At 53.5% G+C, this 18,493-nt stretch overlaps 8 protein-coding genes and 1 non-coding gene across 9 annotated transcripts; 2 read left to right on the top strand and 7 right to left on the bottom strand.

Moving 5' to 3' along the window:
- Window positions 1-32: 32 nt before the first annotated feature.
- On the bottom strand, window positions 33-966 carry VTN31DRAFT_3595 (uncharacterized protein; the record flags this gene model as incomplete). The annotated part of the gene is made up of 2 exons (XM_069403891.1): window positions 33-832; window positions 891-966. 2 exons carry the CDS (start codon window positions 964-966, stop codon window positions 33-35), a joined length of 876 nt encoding a protein of 291 aa, XP_069260920.1.
- A 410-nt stretch (window positions 967-1,376) lies between these two features.
- VTN31DRAFT_3596 (uncharacterized protein) lies at window positions 1,377-2,570 on the top strand (the record flags this gene model as incomplete). The annotated part of the gene is made up of 4 exons (XM_069403892.1): window positions 1,377-1,491; window positions 1,559-1,932; window positions 1,987-2,406; window positions 2,469-2,570. The coding sequence occupies 4 exons, from the start codon at window positions 1,377-1,379 to the stop codon at window positions 2,568-2,570; spliced, it is 1,011 nt and encodes a 336-aa protein (XP_069260921.1).
- Window positions 2,571-3,558: 988 nt separating this feature from the next.
- VTN31DRAFT_3597 (uncharacterized protein) lies at window positions 3,559-6,962 on the top strand (the record flags this gene model as incomplete). The annotated part of the gene is made up of 4 exons (XM_069403893.1): window positions 3,559-3,592; window positions 3,686-3,820; window positions 3,884-5,890; window positions 5,953-6,962. 4 exons carry the CDS (start codon window positions 3,559-3,561, stop codon window positions 6,960-6,962), a joined length of 3,186 nt encoding a protein of 1,061 aa, XP_069260922.1.
- Window positions 6,963-7,165: 203 nt separating this feature from the next.
- On the bottom strand, window positions 7,166-7,285 carry VTN31DRAFT_t50. Its single transcript has one exon. It is a non-coding gene; the product is annotated as a tRNA-Phe (tRNA).
- Window positions 7,286-7,563: 278 nt separating this feature from the next.
- Window positions 7,564-8,235, bottom strand: VTN31DRAFT_3598 (uncharacterized protein; the record flags this gene model as incomplete). Its single annotated transcript, XM_069403894.1, has 1 exon — window positions 7,564-8,235. One exon carries the CDS (start codon window positions 8,233-8,235, stop codon window positions 7,564-7,566), a length of 672 nt encoding a protein of 223 aa, XP_069260923.1.
- Window positions 8,236-9,906: 1,671 nt separating this feature from the next.
- Window positions 9,907-11,638, bottom strand: VTN31DRAFT_3599 (uncharacterized protein; the record flags this gene model as incomplete). The annotated part of the gene is made up of 2 exons (XM_069403895.1): window positions 9,907-11,250; window positions 11,321-11,638. 2 exons carry the CDS (start codon window positions 11,636-11,638, stop codon window positions 9,907-9,909), a joined length of 1,662 nt encoding a protein of 553 aa, XP_069260924.1.
- Window positions 11,639-11,682: 44 nt separating this feature from the next.
- On the bottom strand, window positions 11,683-12,097 carry VTN31DRAFT_3600 (uncharacterized protein; the record flags this gene model as incomplete). Its single annotated transcript, XM_069403898.1, has 3 exons — window positions 11,683-11,777; window positions 11,851-11,911; window positions 11,969-12,097. The coding sequence occupies 3 exons, from the start codon at window positions 12,095-12,097 to the stop codon at window positions 11,683-11,685; spliced, it is 285 nt and encodes a 94-aa protein (XP_069260925.1).
- Window positions 12,098-12,635: 538 nt separating this feature from the next.
- VTN31DRAFT_3601 (uncharacterized protein) lies at window positions 12,636-14,913 on the bottom strand (the record flags this gene model as incomplete). Its single annotated transcript, XM_069403899.1, has 4 exons — window positions 12,636-12,985; window positions 13,869-14,333; window positions 14,390-14,711; window positions 14,770-14,913. 4 exons carry the CDS (start codon window positions 14,911-14,913, stop codon window positions 12,636-12,638), a joined length of 1,281 nt encoding a protein of 426 aa, XP_069260926.1.
- Window positions 14,914-16,101: 1,188 nt separating this feature from the next.
- On the bottom strand, window positions 16,102-17,583 carry VTN31DRAFT_3602 (uncharacterized protein; the record flags this gene model as incomplete). The annotated part of the gene is made up of 1 exon (XM_069403900.1): window positions 16,102-17,583. The coding sequence occupies one exon, from the start codon at window positions 17,581-17,583 to the stop codon at window positions 16,102-16,104; it is 1,482 nt and encodes a 493-aa protein (XP_069260927.1).
- Between the last annotated feature and the right edge of the window lie 910 nt (window positions 17,584-18,493).

The following is an 18,493-nucleotide window of genomic DNA, read 5'->3' on the forward strand; positions in this document are numbered from 1 at the left end:
GAGCGAGTCGTCAACCATGCTATGCATGGCTGTCATGACGCAGTTGCGCTCGCTTCTAGACGTGCTTTTTTGGCCCTGCGCTTCATTTCTCGTTTCGAAAGTGGCTTTTCATGCTCTGGCGCCGAGTCTGAAGGCGTTTTCCTTTTCAGATTATCGCCATTGTTCCCAGACTTGTCCTTCTCTTTGTCCTGATTCGAGCTCTCCCCACCATCGATCACATCAACGACGCCGCGCCAACTGGTGCGTTTAAGCTTGGCCAAAGCAACCACCTTTCGAGCTTCTTCGCAGACGGCTTCCTTCCCACGTTCCTGTGATAGTCCCCAGACACAGGCTAGGTTGACCACATCCATGGGAGCCCGGACGCCAAGCGTTCTTTTCGCTTCACTGGAGATGATGATGCCCCGTCCCCTCGTCGCTCGAATCAGCGCCATGGCATTCGCAATTAGATTCCTTCGTGCATCTAAACCGCTCCCGGTTACCCCAGGGCTGTAACATATCTCAAACCGAATTCCCCGAGCAATTGCAGCTGCGACAGTCTTCATCTTGAAGTGGTATGGTTGGCGAACAGAGAGATCAATTGATATGATATCGCAATCCAAGCTCGTACAGGCATTGAGGAGAGCTTTTTCGTTCGTTGGGCGTAGCGCTATAATTGAATACAATTGCGTAAGTGTAGTAAGTCGGCTGTTTTGCGCGGGATCCGAAAGTACAATATTTAGACGATTCAACAACGTCAGCGATTTTGGGGGGTTCGCAGGGAACTTTGGGGGCGCAATATTTGCTGGCAGCTTGCCCGTCACCGTCTGAGAGAGCGCCACGGTCGTGTAGCCCACTGAGATCCCTGTCAGCGCCGAATCGTGTCAACACCGGAGACGTGGATGCCCTCGTACGTTCAGCCAGAAAGTTTAGAGTACTTGCCATTTCGGCGTCATCTGCCGCGTATGGCACATTCAGATCGTAAAACATCTTGGCAATCCTGACCACAGCTGCCGTGTGAGAAACGCACGAGGAGCCTTCTATTCAGCTTGACCCGAGCAAATAAACCCAAAATCTCCGGCAGTATCGCGCACATTCTCACCGCCTTGCAGCTCCCCAATCAGAGAAATAGTCACGCTATCGGTCACGTGACAGAATCAGTTCCTCGCCACCACAGCTCCCGTGCTCTCAACCAACCCGCCGGTTATCTCGTTGACGTTAGCGATCTGTGTGTAGCTAGTGCCACGGGTCCTGTGTGTTGATCTTTCTTGGTGTGTGTTATCGCGTCCTTGCTCCGTGCTCTAGCCTTGCTTGTCTTCGCCATTGCAGTCTTTTTGTTCTGACCCCGCTCTAGTGCATTTGACTTACCAGGGCCGATCTCTGCCAGAGTCAACCTCAAAATGGCGCGAGTATATGCCGACGTCAATGCCCATATGCCCAGGTCCTACTGGGATTATGACAGCGTTCAGATCCAGTGGGGATGCCTCGAAAACTATGAGGTTATTCGCAAGATCGGTAAGTATCTGCCAAGCAGCTGCAAGTCGCCAAATCAGTCCACTAAACTCATTCATTCACAACCTAGGCCGCGGAAAATACTCGGAGGTGTTCGAGGGCATCAACGTTGTCAACAACCAGAAATGCGTCATTAAGGTGTTGAAGCCAGTCAAGAAGAAGAAGATCAAGCGTGAGATCAAAATCCTCCAGAATCTCGCTGGAGGGCCCAATGTCATCGCCCTGTTGGATGTGGTCCGGGATAGCCAGAGCAAGACGCCCAGCCTCATATTTGAGAGCATCAACAATACCGACTTCCGGACCCTGTATCCTCGGTTTCAGGATTATGATGTCCGCTACTACATGTACGAGCTGCTCAAGGCGCTTGACTTCTGCCACAGTAAGGGCATTATGCACCGTGATGTCAAGCCGCATAACGTCATGATTGATCACGAGAAGCGAAAGGTTGGTGGACGCCGTTCGTGATCGAGGACGGTATATACTAACACTGCCGGCCAGCTTCGGTTAATTGACTGGGGTCTCGCGGAGTTCTACCACAAGGGCACCGAATACAATGTCCGCGTTGCGTCTCGCTACTTCAAGGGCCCCGAGCTTCTGGTTGATTACCAGGAATATGATTACTCGCTTGACATGTGGTCGTTGGGAGCCATGTTTGCCTCGATGATTTTCCGGAAAGAGCCTTTTTTCCATGGAAACAGCAACACCGACCAGCTTGTCAAAATCGCCAAGGTTCTTGGTACCGATGAGCTTTTCGAATACCTGGACAAGTACGATATCGAGTTGGACTCGCAGTATGACGATCTCTTGGCGCGGTACCCGAAGAAACCATGGCACACATTCGTCAATGCAGAGAACCAGCGCTTTATCAGCCCGGAAGCACTCGACTTCCTTGACAAACTGCTTCGATATGACCATGCGGTATGTTGCATCAGATCAGAGAAATACATATCGAGGATACACCACCGACTGACAAATTCCAGGAACGTCTCACTGCTCGGGAAGCAATGGCACACCCGTACTTCGCTCCCATCCGGGCCGAACAAGCTGCCCAGAATCAGAACCATACCAGCAGCGGCTCTTAATTCCGATCACGGAATATACTCGGCCTTCACCCCAAAGCAGGCCGTCATGGCGTGGCGGCTCTGCCACATCAAGTAACGCGATGCCAAACTTATGGGAGTTCTGGATGCTGGACGTCAGCGACGATTCCGGGACACTCCGCTCCTTTTGCTCGAGTTGTTATGCAACTGCGAGTTGTCCGAGGCTATCGCGCTCTTTCTGCCATTCCTATCCCCGTCTGTTCATGCCGACTTCCTCATCCCCATTCAGCTGTGATCCGCGTTCTTTGCATTACTGGACCGCATTAGGGAGTCATCTGGCTTAACATTTCTTCTCTGCAAAGCATATTCGCGGCGCAGGTGTTTGGTGTCTTGATAGTTTCTTTTACCTGTTGTCAACCTTGCAATGATTTGTGGTCCATGAGAGAGTTGGCGCATGAGTGTTCAGGATTCTGATGGCCCTCTTCATAAGTAAAAAAACAGTACTACACATTGCACTTCCTTCCAGTAGAATTGTCCATCTTGTCAACTCCATGCCTTCAAAGAGTCAAAGGTGATCATTTCGCCAGGTCAGTTCTTATCGATAATGGATGCTTATCGATAAGGATGAATAAGCACGTGATCCTGAACCTTTTTCCGATTTTTCTGCTCCTTCTGGCTGAAGCAACTCGAGGAATTCAATATCAACAACGGCCAGAGAGGGACCGAATTTCAGTCCGTTGTTTTGCTGCTCTTTCATGTAAGTACTGAGCCCCGTCTAGCCCCCTGGTTCCCCCATTGCGCCGCCCAATGGCCGTTCTGGAGCCCCGCGGCGGGACGACCCATGAGTCACTCCGGTCCGAAAAAAAAAAAAAAAATCTCTGGCAAAACGCTCGCTTACTTCTCCGTTCTCCAGCGATCACTCGCTGACTTCGCGATATTCCGTTTCCCGTTGTCCAAAATACTCATCCGGAGTCTTGTGGCGCGTCGAGCGCCTTGGAGAATCGCGTCTCCGTTCGCATACTCTTTCAGAATGTCGCAAACTTCTGCGGCGGCCCAATATTCCCGTGAGTTATACTTCGTCGAGATCGCGCGATCGCAATTCCAGAAGAATGTCGTCTAGTTTGGAGGTTTCTTGGGGCTGATGTCATGGATATCAGTGGGCCAGCAGAGCGCTTCCCAGACTGACGTGCCGCCTGCCGCGGATGCGAACGCGCAAACTAATCCCGCCGGCCAGGCTGAGGGTGCGAACGATGGCGCCGCGCCTCCTGCGAAGGTGAAGACGGAGAAAGAACGTATGTCGGGAAATCCGTGTGCGAGAGTGCAGGCACCAGGCAGATGGGCTGATGTTGTTGCAGTGGAACGGGAGCGCCGCAAGGCCGAAAAGGCCAAGAAGTTCGCCGAGAAGCAAGCAAAGGCCGCAGCCGCGAAGCCGGCGCAGCCAAAGGCGGACAAGAAGCCAAAGGTCGAGAAGGAGAAGACGACAGATGCCTACGATCCCAAGACCATCGAGGAGGGCCGATACGAGTGGTGGGAGCAGCGTGGCCTCTTCAAGCCCAAGTTTGATGAGAATGGGAATGTCAGCCCCAAGGGCGTGTTCGTCATGTCCTGCCCGCCGCCCAACGTTACTGGATCGTTGCACATGGGTCACGCTCTCATGGAGGCACTGCAGGATACCTTGATTCGCTGGCAGCGAATGAAGGGCAAGACGACTCTCTGGCTGCCCGGAACGGACCATGCCGGAATTTCCACACAGAGCGTTGTGGAGAAGATGTTGTGGCGCACAGAGAAGAAAACTCGGCATGATCTGGGACGACAGGAGTTCACAAAAAAGGTGTGGGACTGGAAGGATAAGTACCACGCGAACATCACGAATGCACTTCGACGGATGGGCGGTTCTTTCGACTGGAGTCGCGAGGCTTTCACCATGGACCCGAACTTCTCCGCCGCTGTCACGGAGACGTTCGTTCGGCTGCATGAGGAGGGCATTATCTACCGGGCGAACCGATTGGTCAACTGGTGCGTTGCGCTGAACACGTCGTTGTCAAATCTCGAGGTGGAGAACAAGGAGGTGGAGGGGCGCACGTTGTTGGAGGTGCCAGGTTACGACAGGAAGGTTGAATTCGGCGTGCTCACTCACTTCTACTATGAGATTGAAGGGGGTGAGGGACGAATTGAGATTGCCACCACCCGTCCGGAGACGATGCTGGGCGACAGCGGTATCGCAGTGCACCCGGATGACAAGCGCTACCAGCACCTGATCGGCAAGAAGGCCAAGCATCCGTTTGTGGACCGCTTGCTGCCCATTGTGGCCGACGATAGTGTCGATCCCGAGTTCGGTACTGGAGCGGTCAAAGTCACGCCAGCGCACGACTTCAACGACTTTTCCCGCGGCCAAAAGCACAATCTTGAATTCATTTCGATTATGAACGACGACGGTACTTTCAACGAAAAGGCGGGTCCATTCGCTGGCATGAAGCGATTTGATGCCCGGTACAAGGTCATCGAGGCGCTGAAGGAGAAAGGCCTGTATGTCAAATGGGAGAACAACCCGATGAAGATCCCTCGTTGCGCCAAGTCCAACGACATCATCGAGCCGATTCTCAAGCCGCAATGGTGGATGAAGATGGACTCGTTGGCCGAGCCCGCCATCAAAGCGGTCGAGAACGGAGAGATCATCATCCGTCCGGAATCGGCTGAGAAGAGCTACTTCCGCTGGCTTCGCAACATTGGCGACTGGTGTCTGTCGCGGCAGCTGTGGTGGGGTCACCAGGCTCCCGCCTATTTTGTCGAGATCGAAGGCCAGAAGGGCGACGACGCCGACGGCAATCTGTGGGTGACTGGTCGCACAGAGGAGGAAGCGCGCCGCAAGGCTGAGGCCAAGTTCCCGGGCCAGAAGTTCACCCTCCGGCGCGATCCCGACGTGCTTGATACATGGTTCTCTTCTGGTCTCTGGCCTTTTGCGACGCTGGGCTGGCCCAAGCAGACTGCCGATCTGGAGAAGCTGTATCCCACGACGGTTTTGGAGACCGGGTGGGATATCCTGTTCTTCTGGGTTGCACGAATGATCATGCTTGGCCTGAAGTTGACCGGAAAGGTCCCCTTCAAGGAGGTGTACTGCCATTCGTTGATCCGGGACTCGGAGGGTCGGAAGATGTCCAAGTCGCTGGGCAATGTCATTGATCCTCTGGATGTCATGGAGGGCATTTCGCTTCAGGCGCTCCACGACAAGCTCCTGGCCGGCAACCTTGCCGAGAATGAAATTGCTACTGCTACAAAGTACCAGAAGAAGGCTTTCCCCAAGGGCATTCCGGAGTGCGGCGCAGATGCGCTTCGTTTCTCTCTGGTGCAATACACCACTGGCGGTGAGTTTCAACTCTCTTCCTTCAATGGATGCGGCTCTGACGCAAAGATCTAATGCAAACAGGCGGTGATATCAACTTTGACGTGCTCGTGATTCATGGCTATCGTCGGTTCTGCAACAAGATCTACCAGGCCACCAAGTACGTTCTGGGCAAACTGGGCGACAACTTCCAGCCACTGGCCGAGCCCAAGAAGACGGGCCGTGAGACGCTAGCGGAGCGATGGATCCTGCACAAGTTCAACACGGCGGCCAAGGTCGCCAATGAGGCGCTGGAGGAGCGAGAGTTCGCGGTGGCCGCGTCGACGATCTACCAGTACTGGTACTCGCAACTGTGCGACGTGTTCATCGAGAACTCCAAGTCGCTTCTCACGCCGGACGTGCCCGCAGAGGTGCAGGAGAGTGCGAAGCAGACGCTGTACACGGCGCTGGAGGGGGCGCTGGCGATGATCCACCCGATCATGCCGTTCATCACGGAGGAGCTCTGGCAGCGGCTGCCGCGGCGACCGGGTGACACCAACGAGTCGATCATGACGGCTGCCTACCCGGAGTACCGGGCCGAATTCGAGGACCCCGCCGCGGAGACGGCATACGAGCTGGTGCTGGACACGTCCAAGGCCATACGGTCGATCCTCTCGCAGTACGAGATCAAGACCAAGGGGGACATCATCGTGCAGGCGCACGACGCGACCAGCCACGCGACCATCTCCGAAGAACTCACGGCGATCAAGTCCCTCAGCGGCAAGTACGTGGGCAACATCAGCGTGCAGGGCCCGGAGAACAAGACGCGGCCCCCCGGCACCGTCGTCTCGCCCGTGGGCGCCGCCGCGGCCGTCTACCTCAAGGTCACCAAGGAGGTTGCCCTCGAGCAAGAAGAAAAGGCCAAGGACCGCCTCGCCAAGGCCCAGGAGACGGTGCGCCGGCAAAAGGCCATCGTCAACGCCCCCGGCTGGAAAGAGAAAGTGCGGCCGGAGGTGCAGGAGACGGAGAATAAGAAGCTGCGGGATGCCGAGGTGGAAGCGGCTTTGATCGAGGAGCAGATCCGCGAGTTGGAGAAGTTGCGCTTGGAAGTGTAAAAGCGTTCTGCTTGTTGATTCGCGACGCAATTGATTTGATTAGATGTAACTCCGTAGCGAATGATTACTTTTCTAGACATTACATGTTTCTCCAGTTAACCATGAATCAAATGGCTTGGTGAAATAATAGATGAAGGCAACCCCCTTGCCTGACTTGCCTTTTTACGTGCGCGAAAAAGAAGGAAAAAAAAAATTTAACGTATTGGGGTAGACCGGGATCGAACCGGTGACCTTCAGATTCTCTGCTCCCTCATGAAGGGGGACCAAAGTGACCGAGTTTGAATAACTTCAGTCTGACGCGCTCCCAACTACGCCACTGCCCCAATTGCTGGGAGGATCAGCCCGAATTGTGTCACGTATTCTGGACCAAGGAGGGTGTGGGCGAGGGTTCGCAAACCCCTCGGCCAGAACCACGTTGTGATGCACTGGATCGATCCATTTGAAAATCAACGAACATCACCATGAATTGCCCCTCAGGTTTGGCCAAATCTAAGAGAGACCATTAGTAGGCAGGTAGTACGCGAGGCCCCTCTCCGTGTGTGGGTGATGGGCGACATTCAAACTCTTCCACAAACCCACCCACGACTTTCACTTGCTTCCTTTATGATCTTATTCTGCTTTGCGCTCTTTGTGTGCCGTCGATGGCTCCGTGTTTGTTTTCCGTACACCGTATGCGATCAGAGTCTACAAGTAGGCCTAACTTATCAGATGAGCATTTCTGCTTTTTTCGCAGAGGCTCTGCAGTTTTACAGTGTACTATGTATGGGGAGACCTGTATGCGGATTCGACCTCGGAAGTTCCCATGGACCTGGCGGCGTGGACAGCCAGCCGGTTCAGACGCTGTCTCGAGCCTCCGACGTCTTCGTCCAGTGTAGTCAAATCGGCTAGCGTAGACGTGGGAATGATTATAGCAATGGAAGAAGAATGAGTGAAAGAGCGGTAGGAAAATGCCACTGGTGCACATCCAGCGGTGAATTGAAGGAATCCTCCACCACATCCAGGAAGTAAGAAGGCTTGGACGCTGAACTGAGTACCAAGAAGGCCACACGTAGCCCAGTTCCTCTGTGTTTTGAGCGTCACTGACAGTTGGATTCATGGGCTCTGAAGGCGGCTCGGACAGCGGAGAGGATCGGTCATTGCCAGGCATTCCTCCTGAAGAACTGCCGCTGTTTTCGGTTGTCGAGTGGTGGTCGTCGGTTTCGAAAATCGGCAGCCGTACGTTCGTTGAACTCCACATCACGAAAGAGAATGACTCCTTCCGAATAAATCCCATAAATTCTGTATTGATTGGGTTCGGAGTACCCGAAAAGCCTGCATTCTGACGATTTTGGTCCCGATTTGTCACGCTGCTCCTACGGAACTAGAACCCATGCTCGCGAACCAATTCGGCGTAGATGCCTGATGTCAGGCGGAGAGCCGTAGAGGTTTCGTACGGCGTCTTCTTATGGGAAATCGCAGCTGTAACACGTAGTTTCAAGTAGGGAACCGTGTCCGAGATTTCGGTCCACCAGGAGAGAGGTAGCTTTGTATCGGACAGGAGCGTCCTATGTACTAAATTGCCGATCGACACAGGATTTGAAAAGCTTAAACTTCTCAAGAGCTTCTAATTTTCTGGCCATGGATACGGCCATGAGCCTCGCGAATAGTCATCGGTGAAAGTGATGATGTATTTGGAGCCATCCTTGCCAGAATCTATCAGAATGATCTGCTCAAAGATTCTCGTTGACTGTAGTTGTGGGCCTTTAGGTGTACAAGCAGGGCACTGCGGCATTGCCTGCAGCTTCGAGCTGGTCATTTGCCGGTACGGAGTGCCTGCCTGTTGGAGCCTTGGGGGGACCATCCTCGAGCTCTTCAGGTTCGGATGTCCTAACCGTGCGCACAAGACCTCAACTTGGGCGTCAGCCTCTCCGTGATGCATCGAGGTTAGTGGCGGCCGTTGTGTACCGCTCGACTCGTCGGCTTCGTCGATCACGAGCTTCAGAGGCTGGCACCGCGCGTTGTGCCTCGCTTGGCGCAGATGGGTTGTCGACATCCATTTCCATCGATGAGTCTTGCTCAAAATCTGTCGACGGACGCCGAGTTCCCAGCCGGATGGACCTTGTGGTTCGGCAACTCTTTCCGGCTCACGTGGCAGCGCAGGATCCAAAGATCCTCGGAAGTCTGATATGCACTATGCAGTAATACCCACAATTCGCCCTCGACCTTGCACCCTGCAGAGGCATTCCGCGGATGTGCAATCAGTGAAGAGCGCTGCTTTAGGAGCGAGGACACACTAATAAGGTCCCATCCGACCTTAGGGGGCAAAGTAGACATCCTTCAACACCAGAATTCTGTTGACCTTCAGATATTTCGCCTCTGGTGGCGATGGCATTTGTCTTGCAAAGAAGACGCCCTACCGAGGAGGCAAGGGAAAGCATCACGCTTCTTGTTTCAGGTCAACCGACTGGACAAGGCGTGCAAAGGGGGTTTGGAAGCTTCTCGATGTTTATGGAGGGGCTATGTATGGAAAAGGTTCCTTTAGTTTTACATGCATGATCATGATCATGCAATCACGATCATGCCACCATGTATCGTACTTGAAAACTTGCATTGTATTTTCAGTCATGTATTTACTTTATTGGGAAGTTTCGACGAGATTCTATGCGAAAAATGAAGTTTTCTGTCATTACGGTATTGCAAATACAAGTGAATTGCCTAACTTGGTTAGGTAAGTTCCCCGTCCGAACCAATCAACGATCGACGCCGACAACCTCTCCTCTCCTTCGAGGCTACGAAGCCGAGGAATCGACAAGGATTGAATGCCTTGCAGCCCCTCGGTCAATGCCCTCGCTTACGCCGAATGTAGCTCCGTGTTTCGGAGACTAGTTTATATAAATACATAGTATTTACATTGACTGTGATTTACATACAATTCGTAGCATCATGAATGCCATCATGTCAGAGATCACTGCACTGCTTCCCTGTAGCCGACAGCCACGCTCTTGTCGACTTCTTCCTCGAAGACTTCAACCTTGGTGGACTCGAACTTCCGAGCGCTGACACCCTTTTCGAACAGCATATCGAGCTCAGCGAATGAACGACCGCGCGGCTCCGGCACACGGAAGTAGGTGTAGACGGTGCAGAGGAAGCACATGCCGGCCCAGAAGAAACCGGCAAAGTTGCTCCAATCCCAAGCACCGGGGTTGAGCATGTACGGGGTCAGGACACCGGTGACGATACCGACGATGTTGTACAGGTTGCGGCCGAGCACGACGGTCTTGATCTGCAGGCGGCGGGTGGAGAGCTCCGAGACGAGCGAGTAGCAGACGGTGCCGACGGAGAGCTGGTAGAACATGGCCCAGGCCAGCATGAGACTGCCCGTGGCGATGGCACCCTTCTCGCGCTGCGACTCGGGGACCAGGCCCAGGAAACCCATGATGAGCAACATGGTAAACAGGCCGCACAGGCCGAGCAGGTACAGAGTGCGCCGACCGATGCCCAGACTCATCAGGCCCCAGGCACCAAAGACGCCGACCATGTTCATCGCATACTGACCCATGGCGAACGAGTACGAGTCATGCTCATTCAGACCGGCCTGCTGCAGGAAGTAGGTCGAGTAGTTGGAGAAGGAATTGCCACTGAGGTTCTGGATGGCCCAGACCATGCAGACGATCTCGGTGCGGCGCAGATCGGTGCCCTTGAAGCAGTCCCAGTAGCTGGCGCCGCTCGTGATCTTCTTCTCCAGCGCGGTGGTGTGGACCATCATGGCAATCGTCTCGTCGGCATTGAAGTCGGTCTCCCGGTTCAGACTGGTCAGCCGCAGCAGGGCCTTCTTCGCTTCCTCAATGCGGCCCTTGCGCACCAGCCACCAGGGGGACTCGGGCGCAAACAGCACGCCGATGAAGATCGGCAGAGGCCACATCCACTGCAGGCCGTACGGGATCCGGTACGCCCACTCGTCGTCGCGGTTCAGCATCGACTTGATCACGCCAATGCCGATCAGCTGGCCGAGACCCCAGCAGAAGTTGACGTAGCAGGTCAGGTAGTTGCGGAGCGCGACCGGGCACACTTCCGACGCATAGGTGATGGTCAGAGTCTGGAAGACACCCCACGGGACACCGCACAGGATTTCGGCCGCCAGCAGGGCCTGCACATTCTGCGCGGTGAAGAAGATGGCGATGAACCCGGTCAAGCAGATCAGGCAGACCATGATCGTGTAACGATAACCGAAGCGCTCCGACGCCCAACCATTGATCATCAGACCAATGATCTCCCCGACGACTGCACCGTTATTCAGCGCCGATTGCCACTAAACAACGCCCCCCTACGCGTTAGCCTACCGTCCCGCGGTTCCCATTGACATGGACATCTGTACTCACCCTCGCGGGCACTTGATAGGTTCCATCCGGCAATTGCTCGCCGTATTTACGATTCCACTGCGGGAAGCCATAGAAGTTGCCGACCAGACAGATATCATAGCCTTCCATGACAATACAGGTGGAGATGAGCACGCTCCAAGCGACGGCCTTTGGATACAACTTGATACCCTGCCACAGGCTCATCTTCTGCTCCTTCTCTGTGGCGGCTTTGGCATTGGCAATGAGGTCGTCCAAGGTGTCGGACCGGTCCTGCGCAGACAATGCGCCTTCTTCCTTGGTATGGTGCTCGATGACATCTGGACTTGGAGGAGACGCCATGATGGGCGAGCAGGGAGGGATTCACAATCTAGGGGAATCAGGAACTAACTAAAGTCACACTTGATGGCAGTTTGGGAAGAAGAATCGCGCTTGTCTGTGCGGACAGGTGCAAAGGGGGAAGAGTGAGGTTGAATAAATACTGGGGAGGGAAGAAAAAAAAAAGAAATTTTTCTCTTTCTCTCGTTCTCCTATCTTCTCGTATATTAAAGCACCTAAATAATCCTCGTACAATGAGGGTGGAATCATCTGGAAGCCGACGTTCTGGTCAAAAGCCTTGGTTCGCAATTCCCATCCAGGCAATTCCAAGCTTTCTCCAATACATACTCGTACCCTTGACAAGTGGGGGCTGCTCTCCACTGCCGTCCCGAGCGAGACGACTCGGCAATGGGCCGAATCGTGGGATTCTGCAGGATGGATGACTTGACTGAAAATGAGGGGACAGGCACGCCACGGTTGCATCGAAAGAATTTCGCCGCGGGCTTCATACATACTCGTAAGTAGCCGGTTTGTTCGGGCTTAATAGCGGGCGAGTTGAGTTCGTCGGCTTTTTGCGTGGCTTCCAAGTCGCTCGTTGCTTTTTTTCTTTAAAGCCGTCGGCTCTGGTTGGATCCCAGAGCCACAGCCGGTCTTGGCCCGCCCTCACAACTCCCACCAGAATAGGTTAAACCCTAAAAGGACATCTTCGAGGAACACGCGTAAGTAATTGGGAGGGGGCCAGCTCGGCTAGCCAAGCTGGGGCAAATCGGCAAATCCAGTTGTAGTTAATCGGGTGATTTGGGTCAGTGCGACAGTGTCTAAGTGTGCTTATTCCTCTTAACTAAATTTATGAAAATTCACGTGATCATGAGAAACTACATCAGCCTAACCGAAACTATACTAGCGTGATAAGAATCAATAAGCCAGTTGATTGCAACTCGGAACGAAAATTTTTATTCTTGGTTTCCAGAGATTAACCACCCATCATATTCGATCAACCGCCTCACCAAAATTGGCCAGCCTATTTAAGGTACATCGTCGCAGGATGCCGATATCTACCCCAAGTTTTTAGGCCATTCCGTTTGCGCTGGCGGCTCTTAACCTCCTCGAGCAGTACACGATACGGTTCGCCAGAGAGCATGAACTTCTCCACAAACTTCTCGCTTCCTTTCTCGAACTGGTCGTCTGCAAGGGCCAGCGCCTCCTGAATCATTTCCTTGAATTCAGAAAAACGGGTTGCCAACGGCTTCTGGTCATCGTCGTCTCCGGAGCTCGGCTCATCCTCCGATTCAGATTCTTCGCCTTGACCTTGCAGGTACACCTGTGCTTCAATCTGGTCACGGATATCACTACCTGGCGGCGGTGCAAACTCTGGTCGCAAGACCAATCGTTCGTCTTGCCAAAAAGGCGGCGTTGTTCGTCGCTGGATAGTTCGAAACAGCTCGGGATTTGTAAATGCGAAACAATAAACGATGCCGGAGATCCACAAGACATCTTTCACTCTCACGCAACGGAGAGCCCACACCTGTAGTGTCGAATCGATCTCTTTATGGAGTGGCCAGTGTTATGGACAGCTAACCAACTCCGAACTGCCTTACGTCAGCGACTCAGCGGAGAATGATGACTCACTATTTCTTGATTAGGTTTAGGGTACGGAGTACGGAGTACGAGTACTACTCCATATTGAGTACTGTTTCACGTGACTTGCGAGCTGGGTGATATGCTGGTGACTTGTGACAGGGCTCTGAGACGGAGCCGGTTCAGGCCAGGTTTTTGAACTTGACTCCCATCGCATGCTGAAGTTCAAGACTCTTGAGGTTTGTCTGATCGTCTGCTTCATATATTTTTAGCCCAGGTCATTGACAAATCCAGGCAGGCAGTGCAAACATACTACCTACTACCTAATGCTTGCAGTGATTGACAACAGAGGGCAAGGACTGGGAAACTAATTCTTCAACCAAATCACCATGATCATGACAACGAATGGTCCCTGTAGTCCGTACATCCATTCCGTACGTGTCTAGGAAGGATCTGATCAGGTTGCTTGAGCAGAGAATCTCTTCTGGCTTGATGGGACATGCCTTTGAGCATCAGTGTAAGAGGAACATCGATCAGCTTGAGTATGATACAACGAGTAGGTATTGATTAAACATTACTGTATCACTATCTAGTACATGTACCTGTGCATCAACCTATCTAGTATGAACACATCACTGCTTCTCTCCAAATGCAGCCAGCTCCTTTCTCACTGTACCAATCACAGCAGCAACCAGTTCCTCCTCGATGATTCCCTTTTGCCAACTAAATGCTAGTACCAAGCACCCATCTGCTCCAGTGATAGCAGACGTCTCAAGCGCCGCACCGGTGACATTTGCGCTCTGATCATTATGCTTCCGCAGGTCAGGCTGTACCGCCGTGATCCCCACAGCGTAGACACTCTTCACGGCAATATCCTCCCCAAAGAACCACAGCGCGAGATCGATATCATGGATCGAGCAGTCCACGAAAATCCCACCGCTGAATTCGGCATACGCGACAAAGAAACCCGAGGGGTCCAGTTTATCGCAAGTCTGCGATCGGAAGACCGATGGGACACCGATATCACCGTTGGTCATGCGTCGATGAGCGTCGCGATATGACGCGTCAAATCGTCGCGAGAACCCGCACATGACTTTTTGATTCGGATATTTCTTTAGCGACTTCTTGTATGCGTCGACCACTGTTTGGGACTGGAATCGAATCCCGCTAGTCAGTAATCACAACGAAGGGCCTTACGAGGGCATCCCGCTAATCTTGACGGTGACGGAGATCCAATGCCACTCTCAGCTGGCTGCCGACGTTCAGAGCGCGCCGGGGTAACCATCGCTTCCGACGACAACGAGTCTCGCCATGCAGGTGTAGGCAATGATTGACCCCGTCCTTGCAAAAGTCCATTGCCTCCAGTTATCGCTGGTAATATCGCCGTCACCATTGTCGCAGCGGCAGAACCGCCTAGACTGAACAGTAATCGACCTAGGAGGAGCTGCGGGTAGACATTTGTCGCCTGGACAAATACGATCAATGCCAGTGCGATAATCGCATACCCGGCCGTGCTGACCTGATTCATGTGATCAGCACCACGGATGGCCGTTGAATGGTCATGCATTTGCACTTACATATCGAACACCAATTTTATCAGACAAAAGCCCCCATAGAGGACACGCCACCAGAGCTAGCAACTCGTCGGCAAATCCAAGTGATCCAACGGCATCGCCTTCACCATGCTCAAGACCAATCAAAGATGTCACTACAAAAGACATTGAGGAGTTGAGAAGATGCAAATCACGTGAATTTTCATAAATTTAGTTAAGAGACTACTAACAGTGTCTCTGTGCGTCACGTGATTTCGGTGTGCGAGGAATGCCGAGAAATCCCGAGAGAACACCGGATTCAGTAACACAACGACTGCAGAACATCGATTCAAAGCAAGACACAGGATTTATCTGATAATCATATCGATTGTTGACATCCAGAATGATAAAAGTAAGCTTAGACCAACGCATGTAATTTCCCCATACCCACAGCGGCTCGTGGTCTGGAGAAAACCTGGAGAAGCTGGACGGGGGATGGCACTACGGAAATTGGTTTCCGTTGGCCTTCGGAATCCATATCGCGAGATGATGGTCCCTCGAGGAAAATTTGTAGACTGAAGAATGAATGAACCGAGGAATAACGATGAGAATGAACATGGTGACATGCATAGAAGACTTGCTGCTGAAAGTGCCAGGATGTCGGGTTTGGATAATGGATTGAAAATTGGAAGGATGAAGAGGTATCTACAAGAAGCAAATGGCCGCACCATGGACAAAGTGACAAAACACAAGGCATGGACACGAACAAAAACATCGTACAAGAACATAGACATGGCAGTCAAATCGCGGCCATGACACGACGCTTATTGCACCTCCGCTAACCCCCACTGACCGAGGGCATTGCCGCTCCCAAGTCCACCAGCACCTTGAGATCCCCGTCCATCCAGTCCACCGTCCCCGCGGACAGTTGCGCAATCGTCCACTCGCCGTCGTTGTTCACCGTCGTCAGACCCTCGGGAAGCCACACCTTGACCGTCCATCGCGGGGGATCGACCTCGCTGTGTTCGTTCAACGCCGACACGGGCAGCTGGTGGCCGAACCGCGACAGGATGAGCTGTCGCATAGTACCGAGGTCCGGACATTGCTCCGCTCGCACATCCAATTTCGGCACCACACGCTTGCCATCCTGAACCACGTTAATGCGGAGCGTGATCGGGGTTGTGTCGTGATGGTGGTTATTCTGCCGTCGCACGGTTTGCTGCGGAGTGGAGACAGTCGACTGCTCCGTGTCGCTCTGCCCATTGCGCTTGGCAGCAAGGTTGGTCTTGATGATGCGGCTGACGTCCCGAGTGATGCTGCTGGCACTGTTCACGCCGTTAGCCGAATACAGCCAATCTACCGCGGAGGGAAGGTAGCCTACAATTCATTCCGCGCCGCCGGGTTGTCGCTGCTTCCGATCCTCCATCCGAGCTGCGCAACGTTCTCCGACCCAACGAGATGGTTCACATAATCGTCCTCGCATTCCCGCTTGCACTCATCCGGATTCCCCTGATGAAACACCTGATAGTGGCTGTCCACGGCCGCGAAAAGGCCCCACCAATTAGGTTGTTCCAGGCCCGAAATGCTCCAAAGATTGTCCAGCTGGAAGTCTTGATTGTACACGCTGTACGCCCTGGACACCGCATCCCACTCGAGCGGATACCCCTCCAGTACCATATCCGTCAATCCCAGCCCCATCTCCGACTTCGACTCGGTCACCATCGGCGGCATAGGCAGCGGCGGCGGGTACCGCGACTGCGGCGTTGTTCCCCGATTGGAGGCCGAGTCTTGATCCTGCTTGTGACTCGGTGATGGAGCGCTCGACTGCGACGCGCGAAGATCCTCGTCGGTCTTCCGCCGTCGGCGCTCCTCCTTGCCGCCTTTGCGCGTTTCAATCGCATACTGTCGTTGTCGCTCGTTGGTGACCATGCGTCGAAGCAAGGGGATGACGAGCGAGATGATCTTGTGCTGGTCCCGGGGCCAGACATGTTGTCGCGGCGGCATGCCCTCGTTGACTACGTGCTCACCAAAAAACCTCTCCCCGTACCCTTCGACTTCGAGGAAATGTTTGACGCAGTTGTACAGTCGCAACTTGACCATCTCGCTGTCGCCTCGACCGCGCTGACCGACGCAGTCTCGTCTCTCCGGGTGGTTCTCATCCAGCATATAGCTCTTCGCCGCGGCTTGGAGATGGAGGAAATTCTCCGGAGACAGCTCGAGGGACGCAAACAGCCGCGAAATTGGGGGCCGGGTGTGCTTTTTATTGCTTGAAGGCTGCCGGAACAAGGCGGCCGCGGAGTGCACTCCAGCTGCTCGCGCCTCGCTGGCTGACTGTTGAGGGATAAGCCCGCGGAAGTCGAGATTGCTGCCATCCATTGGCTGTTGCTGGTTTCTGGAGCCACCCCCGTTGCCGCTGACAGCTCCAGCGCCCGCTCCAGCCCCGGTCAAGGCCGGATCGAGAGCTTCTTCCCCGCGCTTTCTCTTCTTGGACACCGCACGCGACAGGCCTATTTGAGCACCTTGGCTGTGCCCTCGCACCGGACGCCCCGAACCGACATTTCCGAGCTCGCCATCCACAAAAGTATCGTCGCTCAGATGGATATCCGCATCATACCCATCCAGTTGATGATGGCCGGCTGCTGCGGCCGCTGCCGCGGCAGCCGCCCAATCCGCGACATCCTGGCCGGCGGCAGCCGTTGCGGCCTCTACGAGTCCGGCCAACTGGTTATCATTGGCTTGATAGCTGCTGGTTCCGATTGGCACGTTGTTTTGATCAATGTGGGCATGATGGGCTGGGGGTTGTTGTGACTCGTTGGAAGTAGATGGTCGATGGGCTTGAGGAGTAGATGGGGAAGCCATGCTGAATCCGGGCAAAGAAATAACGTCGCGCAGTTCAGATAAAGGACTCCCGGGTCGGTTGAAACAGGGCAAACACACGGTGGGACTTTTGGTGATTGGGGACACGGCACCTCCCTTCACACCTCTTAGGGGGTTCAGCGCACACAGCGCGCCACGTAAACGTAGGGGAATCAGCCAGGGGGAAATAAAAAAGGGAATGATTGAGACAAATTTGAAACTTTTTCTTCAACTGTGAAGACTGCGTCTGACGAAGGAAACCCCTCCTAATCACCGCTTGTTTTGACAATTCAATAACAAGATACGTCGGCGCGCGCAATCACCCTCTCTTCTCTCTCTCTCTCTCTTTTCCAGGGGGGTAAAAAGCAAAGAAAACACAAATCGCCACCCACACAGAACAAGAAAACAACAAATAGAAACAATCTAAAAAAAAAGAGAAAATCAACAACGTGATCCCCGCTTCAGACACGTTCAAAGTCCCGCGCGATGCGATGCGGTGTGATGGATGATGGTGTGTGATGTTTGCTTGGTTTGATTTGGTGGTTTGGGGGATGTTTGAAATGGGGACAGACAGTGCAAACTCTCAAGTTTCCAACTTCCGGGTGAGACCGGGATCAAAGACTCAAGGGTCCGGGCTCGACCGCTCTCCCTGTAAAATTCAAAAATCCGAGTCACGTGGGTTCTGGAATTTATGTATGACTAAGCATGGAATCCACTCTTTCCTGTTTGGGTAGGTAGGGCGAGAAATGTGATGAGATCATGAGGCTTCCTCGAGCAGGTGAGGCTGAAAGATGTCGAGAACATGCAACGTGTCATCGCGTGCATTTTTTTAAACCATTGCCAACATCATGGCGGGCTGCGCCCTGCAGGATGCCTCCGGTTCGTGCTCCGATGTAGGCAGGGTAGTTTCTTT

The sequence above is a fragment of the Thermomyces dupontii genome (genome assembly GCF_041956625.1).
Source record: "Thermomyces dupontii strain NRRL 2155 unplaced genomic scaffold VTN31scaffold_3, whole genome shotgun sequence".
NCBI classification, from domain to species: Eukaryota; Fungi; Ascomycota; class Eurotiomycetes; order Eurotiales; family Trichocomaceae; genus Thermomyces; species Thermomyces dupontii.